Source organism: Myotis yumanensis, unplaced genomic scaffold (genome assembly GCF_028538775.1).
Source record: "Myotis yumanensis isolate MYYU_CA2020_CCGP unplaced genomic scaffold, mMyoYum1.0.hap1 SCAF_19, whole genome shotgun sequence".
In the NCBI taxonomy this organism is placed as follows: Eukaryota; Metazoa; Chordata; class Mammalia; order Chiroptera; family Vespertilionidae; genus Myotis; species Myotis yumanensis.
In genome coordinates this window covers 8,469,241-8,491,504 of record NW_027223770.1, presented here as the reverse complement: position 1 = coordinate 8,491,504, position 22,264 = coordinate 8,469,241, and the positions used below count along the sequence as shown (strand labels likewise).

The window sequence follows — 22,264 nt, the reverse complement described above, 5'->3', positions numbered from 1 at the left end:
TCAGACCCAGGTGGCACGGCTGCAGCTCTTTCCTCTCCACTATCCTGCGTCCTGGTAAGTGCTGGGCACAGGCCTCCTTGCGGGGGAGGTTGGTCTCTGGGCTGGAGGTGTGTGCAGTGGGCACTGCTTGCTGGGCTGGGCACCTGGATGCATTTCACAGGCCCAGCTGGGCCCAACCCATAAGACTGACCACGAGGTCAGCAGGGCCTGCAGTCCCAGGTGACGAGGATGGGGCAGGACGGAGGTGGTCCCAGGCTGTGAGCATCCCCTTGGGCAGACAGACAGATGGACAGACGCAGGCGGGACTGCAGCTCAGCAGCCCTGGAGGGAGAGCGAGGGTGGAAGCACTGTGCCTGGCGCCTCCCATGCGTTACCCCAGCCTTTCCTTCTCACAAAAGCCCTGAGTGGGAACCAGTCAGTGAGGAGGCTGGGCCAGGAGGTAAGGTAACGGCCGGTTCCCAGCTCCAAGGAGCAGTGGGGTGCCCGGGTCCTAGCTCCCATGAGCTGGGGCCCTCTGTACCCTGACCTTCCTGCCGGCGGGATGAGACCCTGCAGCGTCTCAGGACCTCGGAGAAGTCCTGTGAGTGAAGCCAACAGCTGGCTTGCAGGGAGGCCGGTTGTTTTTGTTGCTTCCAGGTCCCTGTGCAGCCATGGACTCCCTCAGGTGGCCGGGCCGGCCCTCCTGCAGGCCCAGAGCGGCTCAGGACCCAGGGCTCCGGCAGGCGGCCGTCATCCCCTCTGACCTTGGACCAGCGGAGGGTGGGCTGCCTGCTGCTCCCACCCCGGGCGGTGCACCAGGCCCCTGGCCCCCGTGGTGGGACGCAGCGGCGGAGCGGCTGTCCCGTCCTCAGGGCCCTGCAGCCACGTACCCTCTCGGTGCCAGCTCACAGCTGAAGGGTTTGCTCCTCATTGTCGTTCTCACTGTCTTCCAGCTGCTCCAGGATCTCGTCCAACACCACAGACCGCTTCTTCTTCGGGGGCTCTGTGGGCGCCCAGATGGCAAGAGAGGAGAAAAGAACAGCCGAGGGGGTTGGAGGCAGGCAGAGGGCGATGGCAGGGAGGGAGGAGGGTGGGGACGAGGAATGGGAACGCAAGGGAAATGGGATGTGGTGAGAGGGGAGACACAGAATAAGATGGGAGATGGGAGAAAGCATGGAAGGGGGAGGCATGAGAGAGGAGGCGGGGGAAGCGAGGAGAGAGAGAGAGAAAGGGAGAGGGAGAAAGGGAGAGGGAGAGAGAGACACACTGTGGGTTAGTCTCCAGCTTCGCCTTGGGGAGCTGCCTCTTTCTGGCCCAGAAACTCTCCGCTCTGGGGCCAACCCCTCCCACAGAGGAAAGGGTCCCATTTGGAAGGGGAGGGAGGCGACCCCTCCAGCAGGTCAGAGGTTAAGGCCTCTCTGCCTGGTGTGGGGCCTTGAAAACCCTCAGGGAGGCAGCCCAGCCAGGGCAAAGGTTGAGGAAACAGTGGTAGCTGCTGTGTCCCTGGAGGTCGCAGGCTCGTAACCGGACAGCAGGCGGCAGCACTCGGTAGGTGCTGAATAAACACACGCTCAAGGGTTCCCGAGGAGGCACGGAGGGAGTAACCATTGGGGTGGAGGCTTTAGAGAGGATGGGTGATGTGACCTGGCTTTTGAAGGATGCAGAGGAGTTCTCTGAGGGGAGGGGGAAGAGGGTGCAGATGCGCAGCATGAACATATGAAAGGCATGGCGGGCTCAGCAAAATATATGCCCTCTGGGCCCCAAATGCTATTGACTAAGTACCTACTATGTACTACGACTCCTCTCTTCAACAATCCCGCAGGTAGGTATTATTACTGCCTCTCACAGGCGAGGGAACTGAGCCACAGACAGGAATGGAACCCAAGCCCATCAAAGGCGTCTTTCCACTTTTCATGAAAGCCTCCGTGGATGGCAGACACCAGGGAGACGAAGGGAGGCAGAAGGCGTGCTGGTCCCCTTGGCCCTCCAGGAAGGAAACGGAGTGGGGGGAGTTGGGCTCGGGCCTGCCACGTCCCCTCCTCAGAGAGGACTCCCCTGACCACTGTCTCTGACAGGACGCCCTGCCCTCAGCCCGTCTGCACTTCTCCCTGCAGCAGCATGTCTGTGTGTGGGACACTGTTCCGTCCATTGTGTCCTCTGCCTTAGCACACTCCCTGGCCTAGTGAGGGCTCATTAATATTTGACGAATGAGGGGATGAGCAAAGGGAGTGGGAAGGGGGGACATGGCGAGCTGCCCCCTTGGCGAGGGTGAGGAAGGTGAGGGAGGCTGCCCCCTCACACGTCTGTCCGGGGAGCCTCAAGGCCTGGCAGCTGTATCCATCATTGTTAGTCATGAGAAGAGACGGGACAGAATGGGCTGGGCGGGCGGCAGCCCACGGCTCAGACACCCGTTTCCGTTCCTGCTCCCTCCTCGATGCTCCTGGCTTCCTGTAATCGCCAGGCTCTGGAGGGGCACCATGGCCCCTGGAAAGGAATCTGTGGGCAGGTAATAGGAGCCGGGGATAGAAGGGCCGCAAAACAGGGCTGCGGCCTGTCACGGACACCCCCTCGCAGCGACTGACAATGGGAGTGGCGGTGGGGTGGGCTGGGTCTGTCTTATGGGCCCAGCACACAGTAGGTGCTCTGTGATCATTTGCTGAATAAAATAATAAATGGCTAAAATTAAAACTGATAATGTCCGGATAGCCATGAAATAAACCAGCGGCTAAGCAGGGATGTCACCTGGCTGGCGACACTGAGGCCCAGAGGGAGGGGCCGCAGCCGGAGAAGAAATACGCACAAGATGGGCACTTTACAAGCAGCATCTCACCCGAGTTCCACCAGCACCTGCTTCAGGAGTGGGCGCCATCAGCCCATTTCCCAGGTGGGAAGACAGAGGCGTAGATAGCAGCATACCCCGAGTGACCACGTGGCAGTCTGAACTGCATCCCATACCTGAGGGCAGGGGGCAGGGCCAAGGTCCCACAGGACCCCGTGAGAGGGCATGTGGTTGCCACGCCTGGCTTTAGAATGAGGCGCATGTGGCTTTAGCACTTCCAAGTTGTGTGATTCGGGCAGGGCATGTTCGCTGTCCGAGATTCAATCCCTCATGTTTACAAGGGGGGAAAGGGCGAGTCCTCCACCCCTGCCCTCCTCGGCGGCCACCCTCTCTCTGCCGACCCCAGGCCTCCCTGACCGGCTGGTGCAGGCCAGGGGTCCTCCTTCCCGTGAACACCTCTCAGAGCACTGCTCAGGAGCTCGGGCACTGATGCCACAGCCCTACTCGGCCCTTCCATGCCTCAGTTTCCCCATCTGCAAAATGGGCACACTATTAATAACTGCCCCTCATGGGTTGTTGGGAAGATTAAAGGAGTGAAAAGAGAAATGCCGGCACCTGGGAGGGTCCCGATGATGCTGAGACCAGTGTCTTTGTCACTGTTGGCCCCGTGAGAGGCGTGGGTGTCCCATGTCTCTCTCCCATCAGGCCGACAGCGGGGACTGTCATAGGAAGGCTAGTACATCAAGGCCAAAGGAGGCACGACCCACACTGTCCCCTCTCCCCCAGTTGGAAAATGGAGGCCGAGGGTACCCACTGGCCGCTGTGCGGTGAAGGGTTTGGGAGGCAGGCTGGCTGAGGTCCAGGCCTGCCACTTCATGGCTCAGCGACCCTGGGCAAGTCACCTCCACTCCCTGGGTCTGCGCACTGGGGGTGAAAACAGGACCCACCTCCCAGGGGGGCTGCGAGGGCCAGTGCGTGGGTCTGGGCTCACGCGGGCACACCCTTACAGCATCCTCTCGTGGGCCTGGCATCTCTGGCTCAGGTCGGACGCCCAGGTGCCCCCAGAAGACACATCAGGCCCTGAATTCCCACCCAGCAGCCCCCGCGGGCTCTGCCACGCGAGGAGCACCTGCTGGCCGGAACAGCTGCAGAAATCCCACTTCCCTGCCATCAAAGCCTCAGTGGGTTTTCACCAAACACACACAATGCAGAACCGGGAAAAGGTGTAAAATAAATACACGCAACAAGCTGCGTTCCTTTCAGTATCACAGCTGCACCCGAAGATAAACAACGCGCGAATGTCGCCCAACATCCACACCCGAGAAATTAACTTGACAAAAAGCTCAGCCGGCCCCCAACAGCCCCCCAGCCCTGCCCCCTCTCCCCCCTCCAACCACCATTCTGCATTTCTGGAGTTCCCATCTAATGATTTTATTTTTCAATTAATTCCTTGACAGAATGCCAGCCCGTGTCTCTCTGCCGTCTCTGGCTGGCGCGGGCGCCCTGCATGGAAGGCACAGGCGGGCAGAGAGAAAGGCGCAAGGGGGTGGGCGGGGAGCTGACGGGAGGACAAGAGAAAGCGCTTCGTGGGGGTTTGTTTCGGAGGCAGAACGTTGAGGAAAGGCAAGTGGGGAGAAGGCATCTGAGCGGCACCCGGAGGCCAGGCAGCGGGAACAGCCGGGTAGGGGAGGGCCTGCGTGCCAGCTGGAGCCGGGCTGCGGGCTGTACGCCTGCTGCTCCCGGCTCCCAGCTGGGCGACCCGCGCCAGGGGCCGCGCCTCTCTGGGCTCAGTCTGCAGTTACTGCACAGCACCCAGCGCCCAGGGTGCTTAAGAGCATTAGAAAGGCTAGCACACAGTAGGCGCTCCATAAAGGCTGGCCTACTTACTGTCGCTGATGGAAGCTGCTCCTGTCACTCCCCGTCTCTGTGAACCCTGGGCCGGTGCCGAGGCTTCAGGGCCCCCTCCTGGGGCGACCCACCCACAGCATCAGCAAGTGGCCCTGGGTACGTCAGTGGGCCATGGGCTGTCCCAGGCCACGGGACACACATGGGCCTGGAGACTGAAGGGAGCTAAACTCCACACCTCAATGTTCCTCTCTGTCGAGTGGGTACAGTGCTGCTCTCCTGATCTCACGGGGGACCGTGGGGTTCCTGCCGGCAGGCATTCACAGCAAGTACTCACTGAGCATCTACTCTGCCGGGCCTGGTGCTGGGGACACAGCACCAAGAAAACCCCAACGGATATGCTGACCCACCAGCCTGGAAGCCATGCTGGGCCCCAGGGTGGGCAGAGCCGGAGTCCCCGCTTGCTTCTGAATTACAGGGTCCTGTCTGCAGAGGGCACGGTGCCCACTGCGGGGGGTCGATGACATCAGGCGAGACAGCACGCAGAGGTGCCGGGTAGCAAACGCTGGAAGCCTGCAAGGACACCCAGAGGGTAGTGGAGCCCAGTCAGCTGAGGACCCTGCAGACTCAGTGGGTGCTGCGGGCTGAGCGGGAGGAGCTGGTGCCAGCCGAGCGAGCGCCTGCGTCCTGGGTCCTGGGTCGGAGCTCTTCAGGCTCCAGGCAGCAGGCTGAGAAAACCCTGAGTTGGGGATATTCTTGTCCCATTGGTCAGGTGTAGAGGCAGCCACTCTGGGGCTTTGGGGAAGGCACGTGACCACTCCCAAGCGGGGCTTTGAACTTGGATCCACAGTGACACCCACGGTCCCGGGCTCAGCTACCGGCCCCATCATGGCGACCCTCGCCCAACCCTCAGCAGGCAGGTGACAGTGAGTCGTTGCAGAGGAAAAGAGAAAAGGGAGCCGGCCAGGTTGGAAAGCACCCCCACTCCCTGCCGCAGGCCTGGAGGGATCCTTCGATTTCGAGGGGCTTGGTCGACATGAGCTCCCTGTCCCCTTCTCCGGGCACAGGCCTTGGGTTGGGGTAGAGGCTGAAAGGAAGGGAAGAGTAACGGTGCCTCACAGGCCTGATGTGGGATGATGTCTGTACCAGGATCTGTAAGTGCCAAGGCCTGAAGGGCCAGGCGGACACGTGATGCAGTCGGTGCTCTAGGTGGGTGACTACAGGGAGGGCTGCCGGCTGTGGCAAAAGCAAAAGCCGAGCACCTCAGCCCCCGCTGCTCACTGGGATGCAGGACCAGGTGGTCAGATCCGTTTTTCAAGAGAAGCCAGAATCTCAAATTTCAGGCCAAACCTGATAAAAAGAGCGGTGATTAAAAAAACACACCATTTGTTTCCATGTCTTGTAGGCAAGACAAAGATCTGTGGCTGATCTTAGTGGAGGGCTCGCCCACGCAGCCCGACTCTCTCTCTCCTCTGTCTGCAGGGCCCCCCTGGCTTTGCCTGTGATCATGGAGCAGTAATAACCTCCTCGCCTGTGTGTTTTCCTGCGGTTTCTCGGCCGGGGCCAGCCTCGAGTCCAGAACAAACCTGGCCGCCCCCTGCCGCCAGCCAACCCTGGAGGGAAGCCCACCACCTCCCGCCCCTGCCCCCAGCGCTCTGGTCCCCAGGCCCCGGGCCTCGTCCAATCCGAGCCCAGCCCCTGCCCCTCCCAAGTTGCTCTGAAATTCTCCTTCTGTCAGTTTAATTCCGTGATGGATGAGGAAGAGCAGGAGAAATGGCCCGCACAGCTGGCTTCCCCGTTAGCCCTAGCAGGGAATCCTGGCCTGGCTGGCGACGGCTGAGTGAAATGTTTGCGGAACGCAGAGAACACAAGTCAATAACAATTTAGCTGGATTGGGAGCAAGTACCTTCCCGCACGGACAGCCGCTCCCGGGGGAAGGGGCCAGGAGTGTGCAGGATATTGCCAAGCGCTTGGAAATATTTCCAAAACACCACTCAAAGGGGCTCAGGGCGTGGGGGGCGGAGGGGGAGACCGGAGGACACCTGCCCGGCCTGCTCAGCCTCCCAGCACCTCTGCAGGGAGGAGCATTCGGCCTTGGGAGCGTGGCTCCCGCCCCTCGGCCAGGCCAGACGCTCGCACCCTTGCTAGCAGCTGCTACCTAGGAGCTGCCTTGACCAAAACAATCCCCGCTTCTTCATTTTTCTTCTCTCCATTCTGCCTCCACCAGCTGGGGTGGCTGGGGCGTGTGAGAAAAGCGGGTCTCCAGGCCAATTTCTACCTCTCTCCTGGGGCTACCTCCCAGCACAGAGGGGGGCGGGGAAGTGGGGGAGAACAAAACATACTCCTCCGGACAGGGAAGGGCACCCACCTCCACACCAGGGATACCACACCTTCCTCAGGCTCCCACCCCCCCTAGTGGCCTCCCCCCCCCCCCCCCACCCCCAGCCGCAGGCCCTCTGTGACGACTGGGACAGTTCCCCTCACCTGCCACTGAGAAGCCTGAAGGAGGGAACAGAACCACCCAAGTGGAGGGATGAAGCTGAGGCCAGGGGAGCTTACGGGACCTGCCTGCCTCCAGGGAGCTGGAAAGACCCACGGCAAAGGGGTCTTCTGAATGGTACAATCTGTGACTTCAGCCACGCGCCTGAACTCTCCTGACTGTGACTCAAAGCTGACGATTACTTTCACGGCCAAGATCAAGGAAGTGTACTTGCAGGGGCTGGCGTGGGGATAACAGGCTCCCCTGGCCCCAATCTTTTGAAAATGTGCCATCTTATGAGGAATGAAGTTATGGGGGGGTGAACTGATGGAGGCTTTAAATATCATCTGTGTGCTGATGGCTTCCAAATTTATATCCCAGCCCAGACTTCGCCCCTGAGCTCTGGACTCATAGATCTATCTGCTTGACATCTCACGGGGAGCCCTAATAGGTATCTCCAACCCAGTGTCCGGGCCTTGCCTCCACACCGCCGCTTCCCAGCCTCCCGCGGCACCACCATCCTCTGAGCGGTTTAGAGCAAAGGGCTCTGTCCCTGCCTCAGTTTCCCTCCGGACTTCCAGGAGCAAGTCTGCTGGCTCTACCTCCATCACAGTGCTCAATCCACCTGTTTCCTCCCACCCTCATCTCTGCCCAGGCCACCCCCTCGCTTGCTGGAATGACTACCGTAGGCCCCTCCCTGCATTCTCGTCCCCCCACAATGCATGCCCCACACAGCAGTGAGGATGAGGGCCAGCAGTAAGTCAAGCACACACTCCCCTCCTTCAATCTTCGAGGGACTCCCCCTGTATCTTGAGTAAAAGCCAGGCTCCCCACCACACACACAGGCCCCACAAGGGAGCCCTGCTTGTTACATCCGCTCCCCACTCTGGCCACAAGGGCCTGCTAGGAACACGCTCCTGCCCCAGGGCCTTTGCACCTGCAGGACTGCCACCTGGACCTTCTTCCCCCAGATCTTTGGCTGGCTGGCTCCCGCGCATCACGTGAGGACGCTGACCCCTCAAGCAGACTTTTCCCAACCACCGTACTGGACGGCTCCTCCCAGTCCGCACCGAGGGCACAGTATGCTATCCTTCCTGACTCCCTCCCACGGCTTGCTATCCACAGGACTGTGTTGTTATTAACTTTTCCCTTTTATCATGTCTCTCCACTCAAATAGCCCCATGTTCACTGTTCTGTTCCCCGTGCGGGGAGGGCCTGATAATCGGTGACAGGGAAGAACTGAGTGAAGGAAGGAATGGAAATGGAGGGAGAAGCAAGCGACGGGGCCTCCTTCCCAGGAAAGCAGAGCAATCCATGGGGGGGCGGGGGGCGAAGGTGTGGTTACTGGGCCTTCAGAATTGTCAGCTCTCTGGGAAAAGGCGGGTCGTGGTGGAGGAATTAGCTGCTGGCAGCTTTTGGCTAAAATAAAAGCAGCCGTTGCATGAGGCTTAGGGGCTGTAGATTTTTTCTGGAAAGGGTGAGACAGTATTTTAGGTTTTGGGGCCACGACTCTGCTCTGCCCTCGCAGCGTGAGAACGCAGCCAAAGACACATGCGTGCGCACGGACATGGCTGCGCACCAAAAAACTTGACTTACAAACAGGCTGCGGCTGCATTGGCTGTGGCTGCGGTCTACAACCACTGCCTGACCTGGACTGGGAGCCAGGGTCAGATAAGCGTTAGGGACTGGAAACTCCAGGGCTGGAGGGAGGAGAGAGCGTTATCGGTTCTGTAGTGCAGAGCGGTGTGCCCGCAGGCAACTCACTAGACCCCTCCGGGCCTCCGTGTGCACCTCAGACAAATGTGAGCAGCACCCCTCCAGGGAGCTGTGAGGCCACAAGGAAACCACTTGGCACTGCCCCCCGCACATGGTAGGTCCCCGACAAAGCTCTCTCCCCCGTTCTCTTTCGCCTGACTTGATCTTCAATAAGAAGTCACATGATTGCTCTTTGCAGACAGGTGGTGTTCCCAGGCTCAAGGTTAGGCATATCTGGCTTCTGACCAACAGGCTCCAGTGCTGGCGCTCACCTGGCTAACCGTGGGGCCTAGAGCACACGGTCCAGCCTTTCTGAGCCCCGGGAACCCCTACCTGTGGGGTCGGCGGAGCTGAACTGAGCTGGCAGCGGCACTGTCCCTCGTCTGTATTCTATGCTCAATTAGAACAGGCCATTCTGATGACTAGGTCCTTATTTATGCTCGTTTATTCACAAACAGTGACACCAATCACGCATGTGAGCACAGAGCAGCAGGAAGAGGAGGTGAGGGTGTGATGGGGCCGAGAGGAAAAGGGGTGTCAGGGACGTGTAGAAACTGACCCTCTGGATGAGCCCTGAAGGCATGGGGCTGGGGGCTGGGCTGACGGGACAGGGCTCCCGGCTGGGAGGGCAGCTGTGTGCTAGAGGCCAGTGACTGACGGGACAGCGCCCCATCTGGGCCTGGCTTGGCTCGGGCGGGCGGGGACGGGCTGCTGCCAGCCACTTGCCATGCGGGTCATGTCTGCACTCACGGCTCCGGAGGTGAAAGGTGCCGTGCTAACCACAGCCCATCAGTCCTCCCAGCGGGAATAAGACAACGCGGGAAGCAGAGCCGTGCTCCCGGCCAAATAAAAGCCTGCTTTGCCTGCGCCTCCCTGGCTGTGCCCGTTTGAAAACAGAGGGTTCTGCGGGCGGATTGCTTCTGTGCCATTATATTCTCGGCGCGCGCGCAGGTACCGCGGCCTGCCAGGCCCTGAAAGCCCCTCAATGCTGCGACCCTGCTGGTTCGTAACACACTCGGGAAGAAAAGGACACAGCAGCGGCCTCTTTCCTTTCTTCCCTCCCTGCTCGCTCTTTCCACCCTCCCACACGCCAGGCTCCGAACTGCACTTCACCTTCACCTGCCGGGGCCGAGCGAGAAAGGAGAAGGCGGATGCTGGGATGCTGGGCTGGGAAGGGAGGCGGGGGCAGGACTGGGAGAGGGAGGACGATCCCGTGCAGAGCGGCCATCTTACTATTCTGGTCCATTCCCGAAAGCACCTGCCTGATGTCCAGGTCTTTGCCTGGTCAGGTCAACTTTTCAAATGACTTTCAAAGACCTGCTCTTTGCTGTTCAATTTCATGGGTATTTTGTAAGCATCAACTGGTAAGGGAAAAGATGACCCCGCCCTTGTCCAGGGACAATGGATAGAATGAAGGTGTCCACCTGGAGGGTGTGGGGAGTCCAGGGGGGCCTAAAACCAAACTAGCTTCTTTCTGCTGGCAGCAGGGGACCCCAGAGAGACAGCGAGCACCAGATCCAGCATGTTTATTTCCCACAACTGCGCTGAAAGCCAAGATGTTGGGAACACTCCTCTTCGTCACTACTGTACACTAACAGCGCCTACTACGTGCCACATTCAGGGCTATGCTGTGTACCAACAACGCCTACTACGAGCCACACTCAGGGCTATGCTACTGTGTACCATCAGCGCCTACTACGTGCCACACTCAGGGCTATGCTACTGTGTACCAACAGCGCCTACTACGTGCCACACTCAGGGCTATGCTACTGTGTACCAACAGCGCCTACTACGTGCCACACTCAGGGCTATGCTACTGTGTACCAACAGCGCCTACTACGTGCCACACTCAGGGCTATGCTACTGTGTACCAACAGCGCCTACTACGTGCCACACTCAGGGCTATGCTACTGTGTACCAACAGCGCCTACTATGTGCCACACCCAGGGCTATGCTACTGTGTACTAACAGAGCATTCCTCCTTGGCCTGAACCAACCAGAGTGTAAGAATGAGGGAACTGTTTTTGAGCCCAGAGGAGGAGGCAGGATGCATAGTGTCTGTGGCATGTGGGTGGCCGTGCACCGGGAGCTTCACAGGCTCGTCTCCTTCACAGCCCACGATTCCCCTAATGAGGACGGCACCTGGTCCCATTGTACAGATGACAGAGCTGAGGCTGAGTGACGTAAGGGACAGCTACACACCCACTGATATGAAGACATGGTCCAGCCAGGATGGCTAAGAGCCCAGGTCTGACTTCCGCCTCGGCTGGCCTCTAGTAGCTGGGTGGCCTTGGGCAAGTTATCTGCCCTCTCTGTGCCTCAGTTTCCTCATCTTTGAAGCAGAGGGTAATGACTGTACTTACCTCCTAGGATTCTGCAGAATTTAGACCCATGAAAGGCTGTAGGTAGGATCTCACACCGAATAAGGCTTAACAGATGAAGGTTATCATAGCAATCATAATAATGATAACAGCAACAACAATAACGTGTTATCTGGCCTGATGCACACTGAGCTGTCTGCCCACCGTGACGTAGGCTCATCATGGACCTGAGGGAGGAGAAAGGCTGCTCATGGGGGCCGGGCCCCAGGTCACCAGTTAGTGGCTGGTCTGCTGGGGAAGCTGAGCCCCAGGCCCAGGGTGAACTTGGGGTAACGATGCTGACTGTGGCCACAATGAGGGCTGTGGCGGGGACCAGCGCTCCACTCTGTCTACCTGGCCCCTCCCACTGACCCAGAGGGCAGCGAGGAGGCTGCGGTGTCACCAGCTAGCTTCCTGCCGGCCCTACCAAATGGCTAAGATGCCGGCCTTTCATTCCAAGGCCCACATTCCACAGGGAGCCCTTTGTGTGGCTGAGCTGCTCAGGCCGGGCAAATGGGGCTCAGGGCCCCCCACCCGAGACCTGAGTGCCTTCCTGGCACAGCTCGGGCCGGGGCGGGACTGGGCACAGCTCCCATTGCCCCGAGTCTGCCAGGGCCTGGGAAGCTCTGAACAATGTGGATTTCGACACAAATGGGCCGGGCACTTTTCGCCACAGGCGAGGGCAGAGCAGGGGGAAGGGTCCAGCCAGGAGGGCAGAAGGCCAGCAGCCCTGTTTTGAACATTCGAGGCCGCTGCAGGCACCTCCTGTTGCCTGAAGAGATCAGACAGACAAAGGGGTGGGTGGTAAGGGGGGCTGTCTCCAGAGCACCTGGACCCCTTCCCGCAGCATCCGGCTGGGAACTGTCACCTGTGTGCGGGGCACCACAGCCAGCTGCGGCCACTGCTTGCCTGGGTGACCCTGGCCAGTGACTGCGTCTCTGTCCCTTCCTCTGTCCAGTTGGAAGATTAAGGGCGCCCACCTCTTAGGGCGGGAGGGGAGGAGGGGACGGCCTGGGGTGCAGCGCCTCACTACTCTCACCTCCCCCCGCACGCCCCCTACGCGCTTCTGCATCAGGGCTCTTCCTGCCACCACCCACCACTGGGGGATTCCCGTGGGGACGCTGTCCTCCTCGCTGCTGGGAGGGGCTCAGAGCTCTGGGGAGCGCTCGCCTTTGGCACAACTGGCCGGCTCAGAGCCGGCGGCCCTTCCAGCACCCAGGAGGGCAATGGCTACGACACTCAGCACTGACCTCGGGGCGGCCCCACTCTGAGCCGTCTCCGCCTGCACGTGCACCGCAGGGCTTCTACAAGGACACGTCAACTCTGAGGGCCACACGACACTTCTGTTGTCACTATCACTCATTCTCTCCATTTCTGGAGGGAGCCTGCAGATTCTAGGGACAGGGCCTTGGTGAGTGAGGAGGAAGGAAGCCACGCAGGAGACACATCCCCCCAGATCTAATGAAGGCCAAGACCTCTGAAATGGCGTTGGCTGGCACAAGGCAGGGTGTGCGGCGGGAGGGGGCTGATGGGGAGAGGTAGGGGCTCTCATTGGTCTGGACTTCAAATCTCAGCTCCACCACTTTCCACCTGAGTCACGGTGGGCACATCGCTGAGCCTGTGTCTCTGGCCACAGTGGGGAGGCAGCAGTGCTCATAGCCGTCGATGAGATGAGACGAGCGGTCCCCATGCTGAGAGCGGCCCTGGCACAGAGCAAGCTGCTCACAAACGACACTGTCACTGGTTACTCCAATGCCCATGAAACGGGGCTGACCGTGTCGTCTCACAGGGCTGCTGGGGGGTTATGGGCAGAGCACACATACACGTCGGCCTTTGTTCCTGTATCACTGCATCTGCCCCGCCGGGTCTCAGCGGCGGGCGATGGGGCCGTGGGGACAGCCAATCCCACAGAAGCCTTCCGAGCGGGGAGGCAGTGGAGCTCGATTTATTGAAGGGGCTTCTCTCGGCCGCGGGGGAAGTGCTGAGCCTGCAGGGGTGGCGCGGGCCGGCAGAGCCCTTACACAAACATTTGCGAGGGGCGCTGGGCCTGTCAATGCTGTCGATAGGATGGCTCTCTCTGCGGGGCGGGACGTGGGGGCTTATGAGTTGTGAGCCAGTGACTGTGCGTAACCCCGATTTCTCTGGTTTCTTGTTCACTTCGGACAGACGGCCCAGCCTGTGCCTGACACTGTGCCAGGCCCGGGGGGGCCCAGAGAGGAACTGATCGGTGATGAGATGAGCATGACAGTCCCACTCTGGGGACAGAGGTGGGAGAGCAGAAGACTGAGCAATCTCTGATACCTGGGAGGGGCGGGGAGAGGGGCGGCTTTCTGGAGGAAGTGCCATTCGAGTGGGCCTTAAAGGCTGCATAGGCACTTGCCAGGTTACAAACAAAAATCCTGAGGGGCAAAGCATTCTCAGTAGAGGGAACAGCATGTGCAAAGACCCTGAGTCCTACCCGGCTGGGCCCCGTGAACTCTGGGAGGGGTAGTGGGAGGCAATAGGCTACAGAGGCGCCGGGTCAGCAGAGGGGTTCTGTGCGGGGGACGCAGTCCTGCATCGCTGTGACCTGCTCAGGTCTGCCCGCTGCCCCCACAGGACCAGCGAGGCCACCTGGAAAGCTCACGCCTCCACAGAGCGACCTCCCCCAACCTGCCCCTAAGCTGTCTGATCTGGGAGGCCAAGTGTCACTGCTGGGACAGGAAATCATCACGTCCCCAGGTGACACAGTGGGCCCAGCTGCCGATGGGGGTGGGGATGGGAATGGGGACGGGATAGCTGAGGGGAGCAGTGCAGGGGCAGGAGCAATGGCTCGTCCAGGAAAACATTATGAACCGGGCACCACTGTCGGTGCTGGAACTCACTGGGGACAAAGGCAGCAGCCACGTCGGAGCACCATGGGTGTGTGTGTGGGGGGGGAGCTGCAGGCAGACCACCCAGCCCCTTCACAAGGCCAGGCCCCTGCCTTCCCTGCCACCCCCCCGACCCCGTGTGTCAGGCTCACACCACCTTGGGTCCCTCTGCTCAGGCAGCCCTTTCATGGGTACAAACATCCCCTGTGGGGAGGCCTTTCTGGACCTCTCGTTCCAACAACGTGCCTAGCCTCTTCCACCCGGGCCCACAGCCCTGAGGTCACTGCTGCACCCCAACCTCTTCCACCTGAGCCCACAGCCCCATGGTCACTGCTGCACCCCAACCTCTTCCACCGGAGCCCACAGCCCCACGGTCACTGCTGCACCCCAACCTCTTCCACCCGGACCCACAGCCCTGAGGTCACTGCTGCACCCCAGCCTCTTCCACCTGAGCCCACAGCCCCACGGTCACTGCTGCACCCCAACCTCTTCCACCGGAGCCCACAGCCCCACGGTCACTGCTGCACCCCAGCCTCTTCCACCCGGACCCACAGCCCTGAGGTCACTGCTGCACCCCAGCCTCTTCCACCTGAGCCCACAGCCCCACGGTCACTGCTGCACCCCAGCCTCTTCCACCTGAGCCCACAGCCCCAGGGTCACGGCTGCACCCCAACCTGAGGACAGGGCAGGTGCCCACTAAGCCTCTCTGGGGAGGGACTGAACAATCGCGAGGCCACGTGATACCACGTGGGTAAGAGGTGAAATGCGGTGCTGTTACCGTAGGCCCCGCAGGAAGCAGATGGTCCTAAGATTGGGTAACGGCGCAGGGTCCCGCACAGGGGGCAGGGTGTAGGAAATTGGCCCAAGAGGCCCCTGGAGGGGAGCCTTTGTTGGGAGCCAGCCCACAAGCCCGGCAGGAAGGGAGGCAGGGTACACAGCCTGACCCCACTCCTCTCCCCGACTTCCCGCCACATCTCCCAGTGACCCGACAGAAGCCAAAAGGGCATGGTGGCCACCGATGCCGTCCACACGGGCTGCCTCCCGGCGCCGGCCCCAGGCCCATGGGTCAGGCAGCTATCCCGCAGCCCCGCCACTCACCGTGGAAGTGCTCGGCCGTCTTCCGCCGCAGGGCCTGCAGGGTCACCTCGGAGTCCGCCCACTCCAGCACCAGCCTCCGGCCGTACAAGTGGGTGCTGTGACACAGCGCATTGAAGGCTCTCTGGGGACAGGACGAGAAAAAAAAACAGCGTGTCAGCTAAGCCCTGACCTGGAGCACTGCTTTCTGTCCTGCCGGCACTGCAGACCCAAAGGCCACCTTTGGTGCCTATAACACCTCCCGGGAGAGGCGTGCCAGCCGCTGGCACGTCTATTTCCTTAGTGGGTGACGTTCCCGAGCTGCAAGGGCCCTGCAGTCAATGCTGCCGTCCGGGCCTGTCGTTGGGTTTGGCCAGGCGCAGCGTCTTTCCCAGGGCACATCCGTTAACCTGCTCCTCCCACCCGGCTGCCAGGGGCAGCGCCAGGGAAGAAAGCCGAGTGCTGCCCGCACTCGATGGCGACCAGGCAGGCCCCTCATTTTCACGTGGGGCTCTGTCCCTCGCTGGTCCTGGCGATTCTGGCCATCTCTCTGCTGCCCGCCGTCTCCTCACTGCCCCCTCCTTCCCAGCCACCAGCTCCTACCTCAGCGGCCTGGGTCCAGCCCCGCGCTCTGCCCTCTCACTGTCTTCGCTCTTCGGACCCCCACACTCTGCCCACTTCCCTCTTTTTGGCTTTTGTTTCGTGGCAGCTTTGAGATCTAGGTCACATGCCATTCAATGGTCTCTACTAGTCACAGAGCTGCATGACCTCAAGCACCACAACCAACCTTAGAGCTTTCCATCATCATCACCCCCATGGAAGCCCCATGCTCACCAGCAGTCACCCCCCCCCCCCCACCCCCCGGAGCAGCAGTCTACTTTCTGTCCCTGATTTGCCTATTCTGGACATCACACAAAAGGAATCACACAGAACCGGCGAGTTTCTGTCAAACATCGCTGTGCTTCAAGCTAAATGGCGTGGGCAGGGGCTCTCCCTGAAGCATCCCAGGGTACAGAGGCCACTGTTTCCTGGTCAGGAGCCCAGAGTCCAGAGCCACCCTGCCTGGGCCCCGCATGCCCTAACTTCTAGACCTTGACAGAATGAATCTTCCTAGTCTCCATTTCCTCATCTATAAAATGGGGATGTTAATGGTTCTCCAGTCCCAGGGTGCTAGGGAAGATGAAAAAGACTTGACAGGCCCAGAAAGTGTGGGTGCAAACAGTCAGCGCTCATTAGGTGCTGTTCTCGCTGTGGCGTTGCTAGTGCGGACCTGTGGCCTGCACACTCTCTCTGCAGAGGCCAGGCAGGCGCTGAGCTGGAGAGGCTGGCTCCCCAGCTCGGCTCGTCAGCACAGGAGACCCACAGCGGCCGCGGGGAGTTGCTGGGTGGCAGGACGCAGCATCTGCCTCGGAAGGAGAGCCGTGGGTGTGTCCTTCCTGCCTCTTAGATGCTTCGAGGAGGCAGCGTATAACCAGGATTTTGGCCCTCGACAGCAGCATGACCGGGAGGGGTGGGCCTGTGTCTCCCAAAGGGAGATCTGTGGAAACCCTAACCCCTCAGGTTGTGGGCCTGTTTGGAAACAGGGTCTTTGCAGGTAGTTTGTTTAGTTAAGAGGAGGACATACTGGAACGGGGTGGGCCCCAAATCCAAGGACTGGTGTCCTCCTAGGAGCCAGCCTGTGAGGATAGAGGCTGGAATGCCGAGCCTCCACGCCGAGGAGCTGGCTGGCGAGAGGCGAGGAGCAAGCATGGCAGTCTCTCCCTCAGAGCCTCCAGGGGAGGCCAGCCCAGGACACCTTGACTGTGGGCCTCTGGCCTCTGGAGCTGTGAGAGCAGACCATTCTGTTGCTCTACGCCACCCAGGCTGTGGGGCTTTGTTACAGCCCCTACGACAATGACACAGGGACCTGGGGAAGCCAGCTGCCCCTCTGAGCCCGTGTCCTCGTCCGTAAACAGGCTATGGTGGCCCACAGCTATTCAGTAACAGCGTGTGCAAAGCTCGAGTGGAAGGCGGGTGGGACCCGCGTCTTTCTCAAACCAGACATGTGGCCGGTGGAAGGAATGCTTTGTTCTCCGCCATGCTTTTCCGAGAAGGGCCAGGTGCAGGAAACTTTCTCTCTCCCTTTTTTTTTAACTTTAATTTAAAAAACTCTCTGTGACTGCCAGCAGAGCCTCTGCGTTCCTTTCCACAAGGATATAAACGTGCATCTGGACTCCGAGCCGAAATGGCCCATTCAGAGCTTTACAACACATGCGCTCTCAGCTGGCGAGGCAGGGAAACAGCCTGATGGGAGCTGGGGTTTGAGACGGGAGAGAGCTTGGTCGGGAGCTGGCACGGCGGGTGCTCCATCCTGGCGCCAGGGTCCCTGAGGAGCTGCAGTTCCAGGTTCGCAGGCGGGCGGGTGGGCGGCCGAGTGTATATGGTGGAAGCTGAGTTGGAACTTGGAAGATTAAAATAGCAGAGCCTGGGAGGGCCCGGCGAATGCCCAGACGCGACCTCTGACCCCAGCCGTCAGACGTCTGATCCCCTCTCACCCTTGGAAACCCAGTCTCTGTCCCTGGGTCATACAGACCCTGGAGAGGTCTCATTCGCTGAACGAGTTGCTGAAAATTCCCTCTTGGCCTCCCTCTGACAGAACCCCTCTCCAATTTTCACCTCCTTTTCTTCGTTAGGGCTTTTCACAGCAGGTAAGATTGGGGGCTTGGGACCTGAGCCACTTTAGTTCAAATCCCGGCTCTACCACTTATGAACTGTGTGGTCTTGGGTAAGCTGCTTACCCTCTCTGAGCCTCAGTTTCCTTATGTGCAGAAGAGAGGAGGCGGCGAAGGATGGTTGGGAGGATTTGATGCACTAACACCGGCAAGGCCGCCTGGCACAGGGTAAGCCACTGAGCACTGGCTGTTATTGTTACTATGCTGCATGCCCGCCACTTCCCATCACCACCTACAGAGCAGGAACAATGGCAGGCAGGACACAAAAGCCCTTTTGTATGTGAGGTCTGAGCACAGAACGTGGGTCTCTAGGAACAGCCGAGTTACCTCTCCTAGCAGGAGTCAGATTAACACGAAATCAGGCTGCAGTCCTATGTGCCCACTGCCTGGTGGCGGGAATGTGGTGGCCTCAGTGTCACAGGCGGCGAGGACAGTGACTCAGGCTAAAATCGGGTGATCAAAGTCACCGAATTTTATTGAAAGAGCCTGGTGAGTGTTTGTCCTATGTGAGGTATTCGAGGAGGAGGAGGAGGGTGTGTGTGTGTATGAGGAGAAACACAGACGTGGGCAGGTGCGGGGATGCAAGGCGGTACCTGGGGGGTCCTGGGCACAGCGGAGGCAAAGTGCAGCCCCAGCCTCTGGCCTGAGGTCCAGCAGCACCTTCCTCTCGGCCTCTGGGCTACACCTGAAGCACTGAGACCCACGCCACCTTCTCCGCAGAGACAGAGGTCTGACCTCGGTTCCGGCACAGCGCACCTCTGCCGAGTCGGCCAGCACCTCGGAGGCTCGGTGGGTACCGCGGGGCTGCGTGTCCCAACAGAGGAAGTGGAGTCAGACGACTTGGCCCTGGTGTCTCTCCAAACCCTGCTTCTGCTGCCTGGCTTCCTCCCTTGCAGCCCAAGGGCCTTCGCTGGCTGTGGGCCATGGATTTCCTGGGTTCCAGAGCCCTAAGCACATGGCCTCCCCTATGCACGAGGACTGACACGATTCCCCATGTCAGCAAAGGAGAAACTGAGGCACTGGCCCCGTCTACGCAGGTCAGCCTCCTGCTTCCTTCCCCTTCCCGCTCCATGCACTCGTCTCCCGGCTTCTCAGTGCTCTTCCTCTGGGCCATCTGGGAGCAGGTTCTGCTTCCTGACCCAGATGGCGGCCTGAAGTGTCTGCCTCGGCCCGGGGCAGATGGCCTCCCACCTCGGATAGCAGGCCTCGTGCCCCGGCCCCGCTCAGAGGTGTGAGCCGGCAGGGACTACTCTGCGCTTCCAGCTGGCGTCGAGCTGCCCATCCGGTTCTCTGGCTCGGTGGTCCCGGAATCACACCTCTTTGATCTCCTCTGACCTGAGCCACCAACTAAGGACACCCCGAGCCCTCGCCTCAGCTGCCTTTCCCGCGTTCCCCGGGAGGAGACCCGCCGGGGCGGAGGGGGATGATGGCGTGGGCTCGGCTGTGCCCAGCCTGGCAGCGTCTCTCCAGAACAGGGAGGGCCCTGGACGGCTGCCAGCGTGGTGCGGCCCGACCTTTCCATAGCTCTCCCTGGAGACAGACCTCCTTCCTGGCAACAAAGGCCCATTGGATGCCCTTGGCAGGACTCCTGTCCCAGGGCCATGGCTCTGGGCAGAGCCGAGGACGGGCTTCTGTCTTTCCAAGTCCAGGGCGCCCTCTCGGCCCCTCCTGCTCTGTGTCTTGCAGACGCCAAAGCCACCTGAACACGGACACTGCCAACCTGTCCCAAGCCATCTGTGTCATCGCCTGGAGGAAACGTGACCTAAGCCGGCCAATGACCACGTGCGCCCAGGAGCCCAGGGAGCAGGGCGCCAGGCTGGGCTGGAGCTGCTGGGCTCCTTCCCTGCCCAGCGGGCAAAGAACCGGGGCCTGGGACTGCTGGGAGGAGCCTGCTGCCTCGGGATGCTGGGTCCTGTGCTCTCAGGGACCGTCCTTCTCCTCCTGCCCCCACACTCCCGGAGTCCTGTACACAGGCCCTGGGCCCTCCTGCCGCTGTTTCTGGCCCCACAGGGCTGGAGCTGGGAAGAGGGGCTCTTTGCACAATAATGGGTGACTGACCGTGCACCCCCACTTGGCACCCTGTTCCACTCCAAGGTATGATCCCGTGGAGCTGAGGACAAGCTTCTGAGAGAAACACCCAGGGCCCCTCTTCCAGGCTGTTGTGCCTAAATCTTCAGATAAACAGTGGTCTCTTCCATTCAGTTATCCCTCCATCCCCTCAGCTCAATCAATTCAACTCAACATCCTGAAGCCCTGCTGTGAGCCAAAGACCAAAAGAGGGGATGTGAAGGGGACATCACCTCTGACCTCTGGGAGATAAACGAGGACCAGTCCCAGGTAGCCCAGGTCAGAAGCGACAAGGCATGAGACGTGTGGCCTGGTAATGGCCGTGGGCTCCACGGAGGGGCACGGGGTGGGCTCGCTGCCTTTCCGAGGCACTTACAGGAGGACATCGAACCCCCGTCCTCTCAGGCTGTGCAGCCCCATCTCTCCACCCTGGTCTCCCGGGCTTGTGCACCAGGGAGTCGGGTGTGCCCTGTGCTGCTCCCGCTGAGGAAGGAGGGGGGCTTGTCCTGATCCGGGTTCCCAGCCACAGAGGTGCTGGCTGAGCCCGAGCCTCTGCCCTGAAATCCAAGGCTCAGATTCCAGCACATTCTCTGTTCACCCAGAGGCTCCGACGCCTGCACAAAACCTGGGTGAGGCGCACACCCAGCACCCGTTCAGAGAAGCGGGACAAAACCCCATGCCCTGACTTTGCTTCCAGTTACCATTTGGGGAACAAAGAACTACTGATACCCGGGCTTCAGCCACCACCTCCAACCCGCGGGGCCCCAGCACCAGCTGCCTCCACTTCCCTGGTGCTGGTGCGCAGCCGCGGGGCCCCAGCACCAGCTGCCTCCACTTCCCTGGTGCTGGTGCGCAGCCTGCGTGAGGCCCTTCACGCGCAGCTCTGTTCTATCTTCTCGATCGCCACAAGGGGCAGCGTGACCATTTCCTGTTGAGCGGAGGAGTGACCTGGGCTTGGGGACATGGAGTCCCCTGTCCATGGTCACGCAGCTGGAAGGAGGCAGCTGACTCCATAGGCCACACTGCTAACCACTGCGCGGCTGCTCAGGGATGACACACCCCACAGGTCCCTCATTTCCACCAGCCATGTCCCCGTCAGACCCCGGCTGCCTCCCCACAGTCCTATGGAGACCGCGCTCTGTTCCCTCCTTGCAGTCAACTAAGCAAACGCGTGTGCTGCACGCTCGCCACTGACCATCTGGTGGCGATCACTGTTCACTGTGCCTTTACGCAGCCAGCACTGCTTAAGCAGCCATGTCTGGCTCGCTTATCCCAATGACGCCTGGTCCATCGACTACAAGGGGAAGGCCACAGGCCTAGAGAGCCTAACGGGGGCCCCAGCAGGGCGCTCAGCATCACCCCCACCGGGATGGGCCCGGCCCCGTGTCTGCACCCTCCCCTAGCAGCATCCAAAAGTGAGACATGAGGAAGGCGACTTTCACTGTGCGACCTGCAATTAAAGCTGTGGTTGTTTACCACGGTGAGAATAGCTCTGGCTGCCAACGCTGACCGCCATCACGTCTCCCTACTGCCGGCTCCCCCCAAGTGTTTATTTAAGCCAACACATTGCTCTGCTAATTGGATAACATTCCATGTGAAAATAGACCTTTTAAAGCAACAGCGGCGGCGGCAAATAAAAACAGCTGCAACTGCAGAAGTACACAGCGTGGTGGGCTGGGGAGGAAGAATTAAAGGCGCGTGCATGGGAAGAGGATCTTCTGGTGTCCGGCTGCTAGCCTCCTCTCTGCGTTCCTTCCCTTCCCTGTCGCCCTTCCCTCTTTCCTCCACGACCAACCTGCTCTGTGAGAAGAAAGGAGGCGGTGGCTTCTAAATGGAATCCCAGTGGCTATTGGTGGCTTCTCGGCCAATGGGAATGGGCACACCGCGCTGGGAACCCCAGGTCACCTGCCCAGGTAGGATCCTGCTGCAGGGAAGCCCACTCCTCCTCTTGGGGCCGGGATGAGCTGCCACTCTGGGCCTGATCCCAAGGGATGTTTTAAGGGACAATTCTGGGTTTTCTTACAAACTGTCGGCAAGTCCTTTTCTTTGGGAATGGTGGGGCTGGGTGAGAGGTGATGGGGGTGCTGGAATGAGGAGGGGCTGGTCCACAAGCTCAGTGGATAAATGGATGAAGGGAGGGAGGAGGCCCTGCATTCCTGGGCTTGGAGTCAGATGGTGGTAGATGGTTTCTCAGCCCTGCCCAGCTCTGGCTGTAGGACCCTGGGGTAGTGACTGCACCCCTTCAAACCTCGGTTTTCCCATCTGTCATATGGCTCCCCACCTCCCATCTCCTAGACTCCCTGGAGGGTTAAAAATTACACATGCAGATCAGGCTTTTAGGAGTTGATAGCTTTTATCAAAGC

The 22,264-nt window shown here is 60.2% G+C and overlaps 1 protein-coding gene across 1 annotated transcript in view; it reads right to left on the bottom strand.

Moving 5' to 3' along the window:
- RBM19 (RNA binding motif protein 19) overlaps window positions 1-22,264 on the bottom strand; it is a 90,221-nt gene that overhangs the window by 9,459 nt on the left and 58,498 nt on the right. The window contains exons 23-24 of the mRNA XM_070399617.1: window positions 15,148-15,268; window positions 870-982 (exon numbers count right to left, since the gene is read on the bottom strand). Of these exons, the coding sequence (XP_070255718.1) occupies window positions 885-982; window positions 15,148-15,268 (219 nt within the window). The 3' untranslated portion in view covers window positions 870-884. The remainder of the gene's footprint in view (window positions 1-869; window positions 983-15,147; window positions 15,269-22,264) is intronic.